The sequence below is a fragment of the Juglans regia genome, chromosome 1, assembly GCF_001411555.2.
Source record: "Juglans regia cultivar Chandler chromosome 1, Walnut 2.0, whole genome shotgun sequence".
NCBI classification, from domain to species: domain Eukaryota; kingdom Viridiplantae; phylum Streptophyta; class Magnoliopsida; order Fagales; family Juglandaceae; genus Juglans; species Juglans regia.
This window is the reverse complement of record NC_049901.1, coordinates 13,753,122-13,771,785: the sequence shown is the minus strand read 5'-3', so window position 1 is coordinate 13,771,785 and position 18,664 is coordinate 13,753,122. Positions and strand designations below refer to the sequence as shown.

At 35.0% G+C, this 18,664-nt stretch overlaps 4 protein-coding genes across 6 annotated transcripts; 1 reads left to right on the top strand and 3 right to left on the bottom strand.

Annotated features, from left to right (window-relative positions):
• Positions 1-2,985: 2,985 nt before the first annotated feature.
• On the top strand, positions 2,986-3,912 carry LOC108983545. Its single transcript, XM_018955214.2, has 2 exons — positions 2,986-3,330; positions 3,463-3,912. The coding sequence occupies exons 1-2, from the start codon at positions 3,080-3,082 to the stop codon at positions 3,686-3,688; spliced, it is 477 nt and encodes a 158-aa protein (XP_018810759.1). The 5' UTR covers positions 2,986-3,079; the 3' UTR covers positions 3,689-3,912.
• Positions 3,913-4,872: 960 nt separating this feature from the next.
• On the bottom strand, positions 4,873-7,063 carry LOC108983550 (uncharacterized protein At5g64816). Of its 3 annotated transcripts, none has more exons than XM_018955220.2 (2): positions 6,969-7,063; positions 4,873-5,550 (listed from the first exon to the last, which is right to left on the bottom strand). In XM_018955220.2, exon 2 carries the CDS (start codon positions 5,500-5,502, stop codon positions 5,122-5,124), a length of 381 nt encoding a protein of 126 aa, XP_018810765.1. In that variant the 5' UTR covers positions 5,503-5,550; positions 6,969-7,063; the 3' UTR covers positions 4,873-5,121. The 3 variants fall into 3 exon arrangements, with proteins under 3 accessions (XP_018810765.1, XP_018810767.1, XP_018810766.1); XM_018955222.2 differs by having other exon boundaries at positions 4,967-5,543; positions 6,969-7,042; XM_018955221.2 differs by lacking the exon at positions 6,969-7,063 and adding an exon at positions 6,256-6,917 and having other exon boundaries at positions 4,967-5,550.
• Positions 7,064-7,983: 920 nt separating this feature from the next.
• Positions 7,984-14,347, bottom strand: LOC108983547 (small GTPase LIP1-like). Its single transcript, XM_018955216.2, has 7 exons — positions 13,132-14,347; positions 11,771-11,862; positions 11,543-11,684; positions 10,495-10,799; positions 9,094-9,147; positions 8,855-8,985; positions 7,984-8,553 (listed from the first exon to the last, which is right to left on the bottom strand). Exons 1-7 carry the CDS (start codon positions 13,220-13,222, stop codon positions 8,358-8,360), a joined length of 1,011 nt encoding a protein of 336 aa, XP_018810761.1. The 5' UTR covers positions 13,223-14,347; the 3' UTR covers positions 7,984-8,357.
• A 9-nt stretch (positions 14,348-14,356) lies between these two features.
• On the bottom strand, positions 14,357-18,360 carry LOC108983548 (probable WRKY transcription factor 51). The gene is made up of 3 exons (XM_018955218.2): positions 18,128-18,360; positions 17,853-18,002; positions 14,357-14,564 (listed from the first exon to the last, which is right to left on the bottom strand). Exons 1-3 carry the CDS (start codon positions 18,358-18,360, stop codon positions 14,357-14,359), a joined length of 591 nt encoding a protein of 196 aa, XP_018810763.1.
• Positions 18,361-18,664: the final 304 nt, after the last annotated feature.

Here is an 18,664-nt window from a genome sequence, read left to right as displayed (position 1 = left end):
CATATATGTATATTTCTCTCTATTTCTTTTATTTCCTTTTACTTTTTCCATTTTCAATTTTCCTACAAATTAGTCCCTTCAATTTAAGGAATGGTCAATAACCCCCTTCCCATCAAATAAAAAGAAAAATAATATACTTACATTTTGTTTTTACAATTTTTATATAATCATAGATTAAATAAAGGATATTTTTATAAAAAAATTTATAAAAATAGCATCACTTAACATAAATATCTTCAATTTATCACATAATTGTATAAAAATTTAAAAAAAAAATTGTAAGTGTATTATTACTCAAATAAAAATAGGATCATATTTTTTTTCTTGGCAAGAAAAAAAATTAAGAACATGTGGATGGAGGACGTGCAACACTTGTCATTAGCCGACTTAAATTTATTTGCTTATTTAATTATTTATAATGTATTATATTAATAAATATAACAGAGGATGATACATTTAAGATAGAATTAATATGGTTAAGAAAGAAAAAAAAAAGGAAAGGACAGAATGGTACTTTTAAAACAATTAAGAGTATTGTTTTTGTTTTTCAACCTTAAGAGTTGGAAGGTCGATATTTCATGGCCAGAAAAATAAAAAGGTGAAGATAACGCCCAGCATATGCAAATACAAGGTTTGTGGTGTAGATTCCATTGAGAATGACTCGCGGTGGTCCTATCATTTAAAGTGCCACGTACGGGACTCTAATGCAAGGTTCTGCACAAGCCACGTGTCTAGACTCTAGGGACGACAATTCATATTCTACTTTCTCTCTCTCTCACTCCTTCCCTTGTGATTAGTCAAGATCTTACCTCGAACATCATCCGGTATCAATAAAGAAACTCATGCACAAGTTGATGAAACATCAAGCTAGAATGGGTTGTAATGATTATTGATAAAATTGATCATATTTAATTTTAAATGATTTTTATTTAAATAATTGATTCATAAAATTATTTAAAATATATCATATCAGCAAGAGTTTGTGCATCCTATTTGGAGAACTCAAGCCTTGATTTATAAATAAATAAAAGGCCTAGTTTAGTACTGTTTATAAATAAATGGAGCAATGACTTCATTAGAACTTGTTTTAATTTGTATTCATATAAAGAGACTGCTATATAGAAATCTTACATCTTTTCACACTACTTAATTTAATGTGAAATATAAAAATAAAAAAATAAAATTATATATTTTGAAGTAATACGTATGCGTTCCTAAGACTTCTTCATATATACAAAATAGCTAATAAACTAGAGTTTTGTATAAGCCCGCTACACCGCACACTCAACGTGCATTATTTTTTTCAGCAAGAGTTTTGAGCTTGGGCAGATGAATTTGAGACGTCGGGTTCCTAAGTGGAACTCGAGTTGATGTGCAAGAACCGGGTTCTCCATGTCAAGTGTGCGGTGTAGATTAGTTACTAGACCGGATGCTAAGTAGATTTTCTCAACAAACTATATATACAGGATTTTTGTTTTTTGGGTTTAAAGATCATTCAACATTTTCTCAATCGCCTAGAGGCTCCGTAAACATATATCCATAATCATTCAGGAAGGAGTGCAGAACAGACTTGAATTTACAATTGTACGAACAGGTATGTTCTTTGTAACTCTTTAAAAATGTTTTTTTAAGGTGCGATGATGTTAGACAACACTGCAGAAAGTTATCCAGCAGAAAATGTGGGCATGTGGATGTAGTACTTCATGTATTCGGGCTTTCTTTATAAATGTTACTACTGCTTTGGAGTTTCTGAGCTTTTAGAAAAAGGTCTGTTTGGATAGAGGGATAAGGCAATGAATAAGATAATACCTTCCATTGCAATAGCTTTCTCCACTGTTTCGGGGCAAAGGTTGGCCAAGAACACAAAGCTGCAACAAAGGAAATAACAACATTTATAGTTGTTTTTGTTTTTACAAACCATCTGGACAGAGTTTACCATGTAATTGCGAACTCGGCCAATTGACATCTACTGAGGATTCTGAATGTCAGTGAAGATTCGCATTCACGATTGCATGGTAGAGCAGAAATTGAAGAACAAGTTTCATGTGTTACCAAGTAACCAATACACTGCAATCTCTGCCCATGATGCCCTCATTTAGCACTTAATAGAGGTATGTGATATTTAATAGAGGTATGTGATATCCGATTCCGAAGCAATATTAGTAGGATAAGGTGTAATAGCAAAACAGAAGAGATATTCAACTTTGAAACTCCATTATAATCCAAGCCAACCAGAGCAAGCTTATTATTGCAGAATCAAATACATCATAGGATAGATGATATTGAAGCATGTCTATTACTTGAACATCTGATTTTGATGCCCTGTTGATACTTTGATAATTAAAACAATCATAGTCAATATATTGAGATAAACCTAAAGAAACATCTAAATATAGGAAAAAGCCTTAGCATTCAGAATATAATGGTCATGAAGACACTCAAGATATGTCATATATAGAAAATAGTTTAATAATAGGAAAAGTTGCCTCTATATAAAAATAAATTAATAGAATTAGAATTCTAATCGTCCAAATTACAGAAGAATGTATTTTTTTTGCTTGTAAGTGAAGTGTTTCATATAAACATTTTCAGACTTGATTAAAAAAAGTCTTTGTTTTCAATATTTATTTATAAATTACATGCAGTTGAATGAACCAAATTCAAATTTATTTATGAGATTTGATATATTGTAAATTAACAAACTTAACCCTCCAAAATCTTTAGATATTAGTTAAATCATATATGCTGAGCTCAATGGAAAAAGAGAGATCAACGCTCGATCAACGTATAATTAGGAGACACCGAAAGTAGTTTCATATTCATCAGCGGAAAACAAAAAAGATGCTGTAAGATTGGAACATCTGTACTACGTAGTACTGCATTAATTCTCTCAGCCTTTACACACTTTTGAAAAGTTCAAACCAGAATACCTACACGTAAGATCCTAACCCCACGTCACCTTTGCATGTAAGTGGAACGTGTTTTCACTGCAATTCAACCACCTTATTATGCAAACAACCTGCTTAGCTACAAAGGTGGTACTTTCTATTCTTTTGATCCTCCAAACTTAGTAGCTAGCATGGATAGATCTGCCAGAATCAGTATACTATTTCTTTTCTGGTTCATCATTGTTTCTCAGCAAATCCTCCCAACAATCGGAGGAGAACAACATCATGACTATGCCGGCCAAAACCAGGAAGAGAAACCCTCTTTTGCAAAGATGGTGACAGATACAATTTCTATATTGAAACAGTCCCATCAACGTTCTTGGAGCAAAGTCAAAACTATAATCAAAGAACTGGAGTTTCAAATTTTCCCTCCAAATTTAGAGTGAGTTTATTATTGGTTCGTGTGCATTCGATTGTTTATTTTTATCATCCAGAAAAGAGAAAAAAAAAAGAAAAAAAAGAGAACAAACTCGTGGTTTTAAATTCTTTTTTTCGTGTACAAATTTTTGGTCAGTTTCAGAGCCGCGGATGATGCAAATTCTAAGGATCGTGTCGGTGGCATTAACAGTGCCAGTGGTAAGGTGAAAGACGCGGCCCAGAAGAGTTTTAGAACGAGCAAGAACACAGTGGAAGAAACTGCTAAATCTGCATCAGAAGTGGTGGGAGGAACGATGCATAAGACAGCAGGGAAAGCGAAGGATAACCTCTCTGATAAAGATGAGTCTGAAGCAGAGCTTTAAATCAAATTTGGTGCTTTATTACTCTGAAATTTTGGTTCTGTTTAAAACTTCCAACTCCTCGTTGTAAACTTGAATGTATCGCCAGTATTCATTTATTTCAATGATATGTTGATCACTTACGACAGGGACACAGACAAACAGACAATGGCTATCTGACACAGGTACAGGATTTCTCCATAGATAATTATCATCTAGTGAAAAACATGGATCTTTTATTGATTTTACGCTCGTTTATTTCTCATCTAATCATTATAATTTATTTAAATTTTTATATAAAATAAAATAAAAAATTTAATTTTTTTAAATCTCATAATAAAAATAATATAAAAAAATATTCTAACAATATTTTTTTTAACTTTTAACTTTAATCAACTCATCTCGTCTTATATGCAAAAACACTTTATCTTACTTATCCAAAAAAAAAAAAAAAAAACACAGAGACGTTTTTATCATTTCATATTATGTCCACCGGTAGAATGATTAGATGATGGTTTCTTCTCTGTAGAGATCAAGTTCGATAGATTAGTTTCTAGACAGTACAACAGTTTTTGGGCTTAATTGGTGGGCATAAGTGGCATCCCAAATTCCCAATCAATTCCAAGAACTGCGAAATTGACTGAAAAAATGAGCTCCCACGTAAGGTTTTGTTGTCCCATGCAAGTACACTAGTTGTAATATCATTCATAGCTTTGTGCGTACGTATATGAAACTGGTACTCATGTCCTCCTTAAATCGGACTTGTACCCTTGGCTGGCTTGGTACAAGAACCAAATGTCAATCTCATCAAGCACTTGTAGAATGAAAACAATACAAAGGATTTGTACAAGGTAACGGGGCATTAAACAGGCAGATATATAAGTATTTATTGGATCCAATCAAAAGCAATGAGACGACCGGATTTTGTCCTGGATAAAGAATTAGCTGTTGTCTGTGACTTTTGATCAAGCAGTAGACAATGCAATGGTAGAGTGAGTCTAATTCTGAGGAAATGAGCAGTTGGAAGATCACCTGTTCACTCACTTTAACCAGAAGCCTGCACATGCGCACATGGAGACTCGAGAGATAACGAGGTTACTGTGATATCAGATATGTACGGCAACTTGGCTAGGCACCTAAAATCTGTGTTGGTTCTAACCCAAGACATCATGAGACAGCACCTTATATACGGTGGCCTCAAGAAACGCTCATCCAAACAAAATTTAATATTGGCAATCCAAAGAAGCTAACAATCACCAGTTCCCCTTAAAAGAAAAAAGAAAAAAGAAAAAAAAAAGCCTGTGAGGCAATTCAGAATACTATTTAATCTCATGAAACTAGAAATTGGTCATGAAGTGAATCACATTCAGAGTCAGAAAACAACACGTTTCAGAAGGTGGGATCAACCATCCCTATAATACCATCACTTGGTATACAAACTTGAGGGGGGAAATGCACTAAGAAGAACGAGAATCAGAGAGTTTGAGACATTCACTTTGGCATCTCCTTAAGCAGACGTCATTCCAATTAGGCACTTGATGTTGATTTACACAAACAGTGCGAGCACATGCATCAGCACAAGCGTCAAGCTCAGACACACCACAGACAGTAACACAGGTATCAGGAATAGGGTCCTTTGAGAAGGAACCAACCTTTTTCAACATTCTCTTTGATGTACATACCCTTTCACAGACAAATATGTCATCAGAACTCTTCTCCCTACCCCTGGCAGTCTTTAACCTCTGCTCTTCAGTACGCTTTTTCTTCATTCTAAAAGCTTGCCCTGCAATAACTGCTGGGATAGCAGCCCCCAATAGGGACCACCATACTTCCACCATCACCAATTCAGAGGTCCAGCTCCTCTCTTTCCTTGAATCTTCTGCACTCTTTAACAGTGACGGCAAAAGTTAGCGACTTTGTTGTGCATTCTTTATTTCATTTGTTAGTGTACAGTGTACACATCCTTATAAGAACATCCTAACAAGAGATTTAGGCGTACATAATACAATTTATGGGCATTGTAAAATAGAAAGACTTGCACTCTTTTCAATAAACAAAAAGTTTAAAATTTGAAATTTGCTACTAAGAGCTCGTTTGGATTCAGAGTGTCTCATCTCATCTCATCATTACAACTTTACCAAATTCTCACACAAAATATAATAAACAATTCAACTTCTTCAAATCCCAATTCAACTTTTTCAAATCCTAAAACAATAATATTATTAAAAAATAATATTCTAACAATATTTTATTCAACTTTCAACTTTCATTTGAAACCATCCTATCTCATCTCTGAATCTCATAAGGAAGTGAGATTCATCATTCAATGTTGATGCCTATCATGAAAATGGATAATCTTTATAAACAATGCTTTTATGAAACTTCTGATTATCATGAGATATACAATGAATAAGGCTCTCTCGGTTAAACGCTATTGGAGTCTCATCTTAGATATTAGAAAAGAATGCACTTGCCATAGCCCGTAAAAAAGTGCACAGATTTCACCATAAGTGCCTAAGTTCTAGAGTCACGAGAACAACCATTTTATGATCATCTTTATTTCCTAAGCAAACTTTGAACCTACAACATACCTGAATCCCACCTCACTCTTTAACCACCTGGACCATTAACCAGGGCTCAAATTGACAGATATTATCAGCAATCATCCTCGCTAAAGTCGAACTGGAAGTGACATTCTAATGTATTACTGCACAATTATCGAGCAAAAACTAGAACAAAGTTTGATTTAGACATTCTGTTGTGCACGTCTACCATTAACAAGGGACAATTAAAAACCACCGAAGAAGCATATCTTCAAATTCTGTAAACCATGCAAATTTCACAGGATGCCAAGCCCTATGACTAGTCCTCCAAACTTTAGACACCCATAGCTCCACCGAAATTCCGTAAAAAATTTATTTTGGGTGATTCCATTGTCTTTAGCCATACAAAATAATGTTACAAATCAAACAAAATGCCAAGCAATGGAATATGAAAACCCATTATGATGAAAATATTTAGGAAGACTAATTCCAGATCACAAGAAGAAAAATCCGGATAACAGAAATTGCTCTGTTTACTTGGCCACCATTTTCAAAGTTAGTACCGGACGGATAAATGGGAACAGAGAAATGTCACAGAGAAACCCTAGAAATCAAGATCAGGAGCTACAGATTAAATTCACGAAAGCATAGCATCTGCCAGAGCGCAAATAAAAAAGGGTTCATCTTTCACATAGTTCGATTAGAAGACCCAAAATCCACACTTTGAAGTAGAGTGAGAGGGAGAGACAGAGAGGTCTGACCTGAAACGAGGAAACCGCCGAGCTTGGGAAGGTGAAAAGAGCGGCAAATAATAGGGTTTTAGTGCACACTTTTTAGGGAATTAAAAAAATAAAAAAATAAACATATTAGTACTATCTTTGTCTTCCTTTTTTTTTGGCCTTTTCCTCCAAACTTATATACTAAATTTACAAGAGAAATGCTATTTTATTATCATTACAGATTAAATAGAATGATAAAAATGATAAATTATATATTAATATATGGTGTGTAAAATAATAAATAAATTTTTTTTAATTTATAATATAACTAATAAATTGAATAATCTTTTTAATAATAAGAATATTATATCTGCGGAGTCTCTATTTTTCTTTTTAATATATAATCTCTATTTTTTGTGGTATAATCTCCAATAAATAATTAGCAATATTACTATTTATTTTTAATTTACATTTATTATTTTTACATTAGAAATGTGTGGAGTTTTTTTTCTTTTTATTTTAGTTTTATAAAAAGTTCGTAATGTTACTTTTCATCCTATTTGATTTACATAGTAAAAAATAACCGAAGTGAATGGACAAAGTCGGTGATTTAGATCTTATTTGTTCATTTTTTAACTTATAGGTATATTGATTTTTTATTTGAGTAATATTACATATACTTCTAATTTTACATACCATATTCCTTTTATCAGTTTTTTTTTTTAAATTCAAATTTTTAAATTTTAAATTTCATAATTTTCAACATATTAATAACTAACACGTCAACATTTACCGTTACATAAGTACAAATAGCTTTTTCCTTTTTTAATATATCTAAGCTCCAACTCTTCATCATCGGATTTTATTGTTCTAATCATACTATTGACCTTGCATCTTGGTTTCTTATGTCAAACATTAAACAGAAAGACACTTAAAAATGCACCACGTCAACTAGTATATCTCTATCTTCGAGTGCACTTTCTTTTTTTCTTTTTTTTTCAAGAAAATATAAATCACAATAAAAATAAAAATATAGTCACAATTAAAGACACAAGTATTCTTAGGATGATGATCCATTCGAGTTGAATTAAAAATGAAATTTATACAACCAGAACTTCCAAGGAAAAGAATAGAGTTTGATTACAAAGAATCACCTGAAGTTTCAGGTTCAACGAGTCATTACACCTATAACTAAGGGTATGACTAAAAGTACAGTGACTGAGGGAGAGCCTGTAGATATGAAAGAATCAACACAACATTTTTTTTTATAAGTGAATCAACAGAAGATTTAACAAGCATAGATAGCGAAGAGAACAATTAACCGCTTGTATGATCCGCATTCAAGGAAGAATGGGATTTTTTTTTTTATCCCAGCAATCAGAGACAGTATCATCTATCTTTTGGCTAAGAACAAGCGAGGGTGAGTGGTCATCATACATTAATATCTGAGCGCTTTGATCTGGCATTACTGCTGATCTCTTGAGAGCCAGTCAGGGAGAATCTTGGGAGGCTGTAACCTTCAGAAACCAAAACTGGCTGCTGAGGATAAAGCGTGGGAGGTGGCGTCAGATTGCGTTGCGCTGGAAGGGGAGGGAGCACGTTGTATTTATAAGGATCTCCAATGGAACTGCAAATGATAAAGATATTGGTCAGTGTAGCTGCAAATGGGGTAACAGAAAACAAAATAAAAGTTGAAAGACCTCAAATTGTGCACCAAAAATAATATACCATTCAACACCACTCATATGAGTTAATTAAACAGATATGCAACCCAATAAGCTGTGAAACAAATAATATGTGGAACCAAAATAAGTATCTAATCTTGAATTTTTAAGCATATCTCACGACCAGACGATGATGATTGTTGTTGTTTAAAGAAATCTGGTCACAAGCAAAGCAGAAATTCTCGAGTGTTCAACAGAAATTACCTCTTGTTCTTATAAGACTGATCCCCATTACTTAAACCTTCATCTAAACGATGTGAGGCTCTCTGGACTGAAGATATAGACAACGGAGTTGGTGCAGGTAAGTCGTCTGAGAAGTATCTTCTTCTGATCAGCTGAAACAAGGGTTGCCAAAAGAGTTGGATGATGTCAGAAAGGGAAAGGAAAAAGGGAACTTGGGGGAAGGAGGAAAGGAAACCTACACAAAGAACAAGAATACAGACCATTCGAAAAAATTTCACCACAGCTTCCTTGTCATATCTTGCTTCTTTAGCAGCCTGCATATGCCCAACACATGCACCATGACATACAAATATTATTACGCAGATCTACTACCAATATCTACAATCATCACTGCATCAACTATTACTCTTTCAGTTTTACTATATCCCATGCCTGCCCTTGATGTAAAGGTTCTAGAATTTTCTATTAGATTTAACCGCTTCCAATCCTGCAAAGTTTGTTCACAGAATATAATCCAACAAGTGGTGGTTTACATATAAGTGAATTGGAGATGCAGAAATGGCCAGGTAGAAATGTAATCATCTTATTTTTCAACAATTTGATTCACAAATCTTCCTAACTCGTAAGATGGAAATAGCAATTGAGTCATAATGGAAGTAATATATTGCATGAAATCATCTAGTAAAATCCTCAAATCACATTATCTATCAAGCAAAAGAATTTTACGAAAAGCAACCCCTGCAAAAAGGAAAAACAAAGAAAAAAAACAAAAAAGACAAACAATGGGCACATAACATAAACGTAAAGTGAGCCCCGATATTTTTCATGGGTTGTAATAAAAAAGGTCTCTCCATCTTTCTAATAGATATATAGCTAGGTGTAAGAATCTCACGAAATTTTGCGGGAAATTATTTTGAAGAGAAAATCGTGAGGACATCATTGTCTTGAAGTGCAGAAACACATGAAAGATATGAACCATAAATGGAAGAAGAGCTGAAAGAGAGAATAATGCTTCATGACAGCTAAAAGAGATCTGCAGAGACAACTCACTTATGTGACCTATGTTGAAACCACTAATATGGAGTTAGCCAACAAGAAAAGTAAGAAGCCTCCCAAATTGATTATGAAAGACAGGATGCTCAAGTACTACTGCTGAAACCTCCCATTCCATTGTAAGTACAATTTCTACAACTGAGGCCCCGCACGATCAAGTTTCTGAAACCAAGAAAATATATATTTCTGCTTTTGTATTTAAGTAATTCAATTTCGCAATTGATTTCAATTGTATGATGTACTAGAATGCTATGCAAAAGAGGGACTTGGTTTCCAGTCCACTGAAGTAAGAGGCGTGTGGATCCTAAATATAAGGAGATTCAAGGTGTCAGACTCAGGAAACCAGGAATAGACAGGTGGACAAACAATGAAAACTCAGAACTTAATCGTCTTTTCATGGCAATTGAACACACGAGTTGATTGAGTAGCAAGAACACAACAGATTCATTATTATCTATATTACAACGCAGTAATTTGTTTTCCATGGGGCACTTCAGTAGTGACAGAAGAACAGGATTTTTTTTTCTTGGGAAAAGGGGGTAGGGGAGGGTGTATTTCCTATGCCAAATAACAATGATGCAATCAAAAGGTTAAGTCCAAATTCTTACGGCAAGAAGGCTTCCATTGTTGGGAAAACTCTCAATCAGGGGAAGTTCCTCACTGGATGGAAGTAGACCCTGCTTCTCAACCCAATGACGAGCTACATCAACAAGATTGCCACTGCTTCCTCTTGTACCCTCCTTCGCAGTGATATCAACTTTATTACCGATAACAATATATGGGACTGGAAGGCCAAAGGGGCCACCAGATCCTAGGGGAGCTGAAAATGTCCCATGTGCAGCAATTTCAGTGGCCCATTTCTGCAAGCTTGTTTTTGTCCTTCTCTGGGAGAGATCATGAACAAAAATAACACCTGCACTCAAATTTCAAGCCAGCTCATAAGTAGAATTCATAGAACAGCCCTGTGTGGAGTATGTATTGAGGCACCATTAGCTTTAGTGGGGAGTACAATTAGGAAACGGCTGTTCGATCGCTGTTGGATATGATTGTACCGCTACAATAGTAGATAACAAACAGTGATACTACTTAGGGGATGAGAAATGTGAAACAGTGAGAATTGGATGGATGGCCCCATAAAGTTTCATGTAAAAATACCAATTTTCCTTCATCTTTGAATTACACAGATTTACTTTCCCATACTAACCAATCTATGCAACTCATATTTAGTTTTACCCTAGATTCCCATACATTGGCATCTTATATGATGGTTCCAATTAACTCACCCGTGGTTCTCAAAGTAGTTCTCATAGTCTGGAGTCCAATGTGGGATAACTGTATGAGACCATCACTATATAGAACTTGCATTGATTAGGAGATGCAATAATGTTTGCTTATGCACTGACAAGCCTAAGAAAGGCTGCGCATTTCTTAGTTGAATATCTATATTGACACCACTTACAATTGGAAACCACTGTTCTTTTGGAGCCTTCTCTTCTACTTTAAATTCTACATGCACATGCTCTCTTGGAACTTTTTTTTTCCCCTTTAATTTCCAAGTCATTGACCTACACAATATTTTTGTACAAGTGATTTGACATACACAATTAGCTATCAGGAGAATAGAACATTTATGGAATGAAGAAAATCGGTACTCACCATTGACTTCGGAATAGAAAAGCGACCGGCAGTCTTTGTAACAGTCATGTCCTGACACATCCCAAAGTTCCACAAAGAAATCTCTCTCAGAATCACCTTTTATGCTACTTGAAGAGCTACCAGAATTTCCATATGTAGTGTGCTGGGTCAAAGGAGTGGCATGAATTTCCATAATGTCAGCACCATATTTGAATATCCTTGCAGAATCAAAGAAATTTTAAGTCTTACCTTCACACCAACTGCACACCCGATCGTTTGAGGAGGGCGAGCGACAGAACCACCTTTGACAATTAGATGAACAAGAGAAGTTTTCCCAACACCTACCATGAGATCACAAACTGAATATAGGTAAAGAAAGGACTAAAGACTTTTACAGAGTAATAAAGAAAGCAGACATTTTGTGAAAGCAAGTCATTTCGTGAAGGCAAATAATCAGTCTTCCTCAATCTCAATTCCTGTGTGACATGTTAACTTTACATCGAATGTCTCATTTTAGATGCAAAATAATGATTGGATAGACTGGCAGAATATCATAACTATATGATCCATTGTCCATCCTAGATATCTAAAAATTATGCTATTGTAGATCGTAATGTACTCTGTCTTGATGGACACAACACCTCTAGACTAGATACTGATAATGCACACACCTCATGCATTACTTATTATGGTTTGAATGTGTGTTGCACATAAAAAATGAAATAATAAGTATGACAGTGGAATTCAAGAATTGAAATTCTCACTTAGCTTTTTGGTTTAATTAGAATAATTTACCCGAGGTGCACTTGTAGGAAACTCCTTGCCGAGGGCTTGTGCACCCCCGAGATTAGTCAAGATGTTGTTCCCGGACATCCGGTGCCAATAAAAAAAATTAGAATAATATTGCATTATGTTCTCAATGCATTCAGATTTCAGAGATTAGAGCCCTTTCAAATTCTTCCAGTTAGGACTACGATAGATTTGATAGATTCAAAAGCACCAACCATGCTGTAATTATCCCCCTTAACGTAAGTATTGTTACCACACCAATCAGCAATCTGTTTCTTTAAGCACCTAGTTATTGTGGAAACATTTGCATCCACCAACTGCTCATTAATATAAGAATTATCTGAAAGAAGTGAAATGTCATAGTATTGTCACCAATTTCTTGTGGGTAAGCTATAAGTATGCATGAAAGTAAGTTATATTGAATTCTGTGTGATACCTTATACCATTCACAGCCAATTTCTTGCGTCATGTAGGTTTTTGTGTTCTTTTTATTTTTCTTTCTAGACCTATAAGTAACTTGTGAGAATAAAATATATTCTTATACTCAATAAGGTTCATGGAAGTAAGAAGTGAGAAAATTATTTTCTTCAGTCTAATCTAAACAGCCACACTCATAAAAAATTTACACACACTGCCTCCTGTTTATCCTACCAGTTTCGAGCAGAATTTAAGACTTTTACGCATACGGGTTTAACGCATATAGAGATCATTAAACATCCAACATGACGGCACATTACCAGAATCACAGAAGCATATAGAAAACAAATAAATACAGAACCAATAAAGAAGATAGCAGATGTAGAATGAATAATAACAAGTACCTGAGTCTCCAACAACAAGTACCCGAACCTGTCCACAAGGCGATCCACCGTTTTGTTCTTTGTTCTCTCTCTCACGGTTCCTCCAAAACATTATTTCCCCAGAACTTTAAACCAAAATCACATCCGAACGAAGCACCAACCAATTTACATCCTCACGCGTTTACCAATCCAAGCAACATGAAGCAAACTTAACTTCCACGAAGAGCAACGCTCTCTCGACATGAGTACCCCATATTTCAATCTCAAACCCATGATTAGATGAAAAATAGGCAAAGATCTAAAGCTGAAATTACATAAAATATTACAAAACACTTTGTGTTGTAAGGGAAACAAATGACAAAACAATTACTCCCGCTGCTCAAACAAAAAAACAAGAACCACCGGCGTCAACGGATCCGGCAAGAAATCTTGAAGTGGGTCTCGTTCGAAAAATTCTTAGGCTCCAAAAACGGCAAAAAAAAAAAAGAGGAAATAGGTTCTCTACCAGAACAAGATTGAACACAACAAACCGCAAAAATAAGAAGCGGGTCTTGCTCCAAACCGACGGTGGAGCTCAGTATTGAATACCATTAAAATTAAACATCTCGTAATAAAGATATGTTTTTTTTTTCTTTTCCCAGCTATTATGAACAAAAAATCAAACGGTACGCAAAATGGTTTGTGTCGGTGAGGTGTAGGTGCTCGGAATGGAATGTGGCTCGTGATGTAGAGAACGAACTTGATAGAGAATTGTTCTCGCCATTGGTGGGTGTTGTGTACGCTATAAAAAAATCGCGTGAATACAACAGTAGCTAGTTCGAAGGTCACCGCTTGGAAACATGCAGAAACATGGCACGATGTCGATAATATAATATGCTTTGTAGCATGTCGGGTAAAATAACAAACTTCAAAAGAAACCCAAGCCTTAATAAACCTGCTAAGAGTAGCATTAATACATATTTAGTTTGTGTACAACTGGGAAAGCATGAAACTGGGGCCCATTCATAAAAGATTGAGGCCCATATGTGGATAAGCGAATGCCGACAAAACCGCAGTTCCATTCCTAGCCACTTAATAATTGTTTGCCAGTTGCCACATGATGATCATCAGGTACACAGAAAAAAGTGTCATTGTTCTCGATCATTTTGGTTATCCCTATGGAACATATATTATTATTATTATTATTATTTTGACTATATATAACACTAATATAAATTTTAAGGCCAGGAAAGGAAGGTTGGGGGATTCAGGAAGAAGAAGAAGAGCGGGAGGAATTAGCTTGTAAAGTCCAACCAGTAGGAACCATAAGAGGTGTCTGGTTATAATAGACAACACAAGGGCTTTCATGGTTATGCACTCCCTCGTACGTTGTTATCACGTAGCTTGCGTCTTCTCTGTCCCTCTCCACCCTCTTCTTCACCTCGCATCCTCCGCTTGAACATTTGTAGTAGTTCCTGTTTTATAATCACAAAAATGAATCTCATGATCAGTTATAATTAGAATTTATGTTTCGGTCCCAGCCGGGCACCAACAAAAACATCATCATGAATCTCAACCAGATCATCAAGTAGTACAAAAGCTTATAAATAATATGGCATGAAGATCATTAATGTTTAATCAAAGCTGTTTAATTATCTGTGGTATATATACTCCTCAAGATCGAGTACTGATCATCATGGATCGATCGAGTTGATGATCTGTATGTGCAACTTGAAAAGAAGGATTATTAATTTCATGAGATCAGTCTTCTGCACGCACGTAAGTACGTACAGCAATCTTTTCGACAGTCCAGTATTTGTGCACCAAATTGCAGCCATATATTTAGATAGTAGACCCCATGATTGTCCACAAATTAAGATATTTCTTTTGAAATTACATTAACACTACTCCAATATCCAGCTTTCTCTCTGATCAGAACGTCACCTGATCTTCATGATCACCACATGATTCTTGCACAAAGTTTCGAATAAATTAAATGTGCTAGCCACATATATATATATGGTAATTTGTTAATCTAACTAGATTATATAGAGAATCAAGTGCCTAGCTAGACCTCATGAATATATGATAAATATATATGATATAATGTGCTTCTCATGAAGTCTCTACCCACCATAACTTGGAAGGCTTTAAAGCCACATATAGTGGAAATTAATCCATGCAGTAGTGCAAGAGGCGGCTAATAAAAACCCTTTGAGCTCGCAAGCAGTATCCCCAAACCTACTATATGTATGGTGATCATGAATGAAGTAATTAAAAGTACTGTAGTCATATGAGTCATGTCCTAGCTAGTACTGCGGGTTTCTGATCAAGACTACATATATATAGAAATTAACTTAATTGGCATGGGGAGAAGATCACTGAAAATAATCTTTCACTGTTTTCACGTATGTGTGGTACTTTCCATACATCAAATAGTCAAATCAAAGCTATAAATAGGCATGAAAGACACTCGATCCTATCTTTGCTAAAAAGCAAGTTTATCTGAAGATGATGTATAAATAGTATAGATGATATGATATTATAACTTGATGTCGATCAATTATGGCCTTGGATTAATTGACTGGTCTCTGATCAGGGTTACGGTTCCTAATTGTAGAATTAGAAATGATTGCTATAGTATTGTCTTTTCCTCTCATTAATATCTCTCTCTCTCTCTCTCTCTCTCTCTCTCGCTCGCTTTAATTAGTGTAAAGATTTCCTATATGTACAAGTTCTTCTGGTATTCATGATGTAGTTTTCTTTTCCTTTTAATTAATACCCATCACTAGTTTCAAATTAAATTGTTGAGAATGATCTTGGCATGAATATTTGTTATTTTATCATATTTAATATTTTTTAAAATGGTAAATACTTATGTAATGAAATATCAATCATTTAGGAAATTAAGAAGAATGTTAGAGATTTAGAAAATTTCATGGAGTAAAATATCCTAAGAATTATGGAAATTAATCCTAATTAATTAATTATATATCCTAGCCTTTGAATTAATTATAATAGGATGATTATGTAGAGTAGTAAACCCATACGTACGCATGGAGATCAGCCCAATATTAGAATAATTTAGTGATTCTAAGCTGCTCGGTATATCAAAGCTCCATGCATCCATGAGAGACGTTAATTGCGCGTTTCTGCATAGGGTGTCTCAACAAATTAAACTAAAAGAGACCAATTAGTTAATTATTGCCGCTCGCTTTGAGTTGATGATCAAGTAGTGATATCAATACATATATAAAAGAAGAAATTAAAATTAGAGCTAGATTTATAAATTGGAAGTACTTAATTTTGAATTTCCAAATTAATTTTGTAAATTAAGATATATAGCGCCTTTGTTAAATGAAAGAAAGGAAGAAAAATTATACTAGATTTAAATTTAAATTTAAATTTAAAATTTAAATTTAAAGAAACTACTAGAAAAATAAACTTTCTTTTGAACTTCAGTGCGAATGTTAAAAAGCATAAAAAAGTGCTTGATGATTAATTTCTATGCATACAAACATCACTCAAAAGATACATGATATGTATATGCACTCCAATAATACAAAGATTACAAGTAAAGAGCAGCCATACATAAATACATACATATATATATATATATATATATATATGATACACGATGATCATCAAGAACGATCGATCGATAGCCATCATTGACGCATAATTGCACTTGGATCGATGGATCCTTCTCATGGACCACTCGATCGATACATGCCTCACATGAATACATTCCCACTCTTCCATTCTTTAACCCACTTGCACTTAGTATTAGATTCCTCGCTCACACAAGACTCCACACACACACCACACGCACACACACAAAACATATATATATATATATATATGTAAATATGTATCCAATAATCGTAATTTGGGATCCGGTTTTATGAAAGGATCGGAAGATTATCACGAAAGGACAACTTCATCTTGTCGCTCACTATATTGTGCAAGTTGGGTTTACTTCCCGACATTGAAGCTTCGCTTTAACTTGAGGAATAGCATATAAAACCCGCAAATTGTGCGAGTTTCTTTTTCTGATGTGATAGTGTAGTACTACTGTGAGTTAGTGTCTCTGCAGTCCCCTCAACTAAATTAAAGTACTGTTGCGGCTTTCTCGCTCTTGTAGTCTCACAAACACGCACACACATCGCAGAAAGACGAGCAAAAGTAAACTCCCTTTGTCTCAGTTCGTGAGGAGGAGGAGGAGGAGGATGATGATGATCGGAGGAGGAGGAGGAGGAAAATAAATAAGAAAAACAAAATAATGACAAGAAATCAGTACTGGTACGTACGGGATTCAGATGTTGTTATTTAGCTCCTGGTGTGTCTGGGAGAGAGCAGATAGAAAGAGAAGAGCTCAAGAGCTGGCCGAGATCATCAGGTTCTGTGGTAGTACTAAGCCTAACAAGCCAAAAATGTACACATCTAATGTTCCATGGGGTCCATCTGAACCATTTTAAAACCAGGGGATCCACTGGTTCTAATTCCATGCAATCGGTAAAATTAAACACTTCTCTCTCTCTCTCTCTGCATATATCACTGGTGGAACCTCGTTTTTATATTAAAGCTAGAAATCCCCACCATTTTGATTTGGTAAATGCACACAGCACATTAAACTATCTTCATCCAATCATTTCACCATCTTACTTTAAGCAACAGAATGAAAAACCCAGATAGAAAAGAACTAAAATCATTCCCAAGTTGGGAATTTAAATATTAATATTATATATATAGTATATATTTACCTTGGGTTTGGGCTGTTCTTGACAGATTTCTTTCCGTACTTCCTCCACTTAAACCCATCATCCATCACCTCCAGCTCCGATTGGGTTCTAAATGCAACCCTATGACCAGCATCCATCTTACTTTTCTTCACCCCAATATTTTTGCATCTTCTATATAGGAAAAAAAAAAAATAATAATAATTAGAGAAAAACTTCAACATATATAGCAATGATATGGAACTAGTACCCTAATTTCGATCTTTTCTTAAAATGAAAAAGAAAGGGGTTTCACTTGCATGTCATTATTTCTGGATATTGCACCAATGGATCCGGCAGATGAGGAGGAATCCATGATCTTTTCCGATGATGCTATTCTTTGCAGCTGGGATTTCGAATCTTGGTCGGCACCACCATCAAGCATATTCAGATACTCCGACAATTCGAAATCCCAAGAGAAAGGATCAAGAGCACACTCGGGTAGGTGTGTGTAATTAGGGTTAAGATTAGGGTTTTCAGGGTAATGATCCATTGCCACTGATCAGGACCGGAGCTAGCTGCTTGTGGGAAAAGAAAGTGTAAAGCTGAGAACAGGCGGAGATATGATAGCTAGTTATGAGGCATGCTTCCCATAAAATATACGGTATATTAATATAGAATGTATATATTATTTATGCAAGCTGCTTGACAATAATATTTATATATATCTTTATTTGAGCTAGCTTGCTCCTTCATACACACTTTCGTGGAGGAGTCAAAGAAGGTTCTCTTTCCAGGGGAGCCACGTGTCATTTCAGGATGATGTGTTTGATGATGCTGGCATGATGACGTAGGAT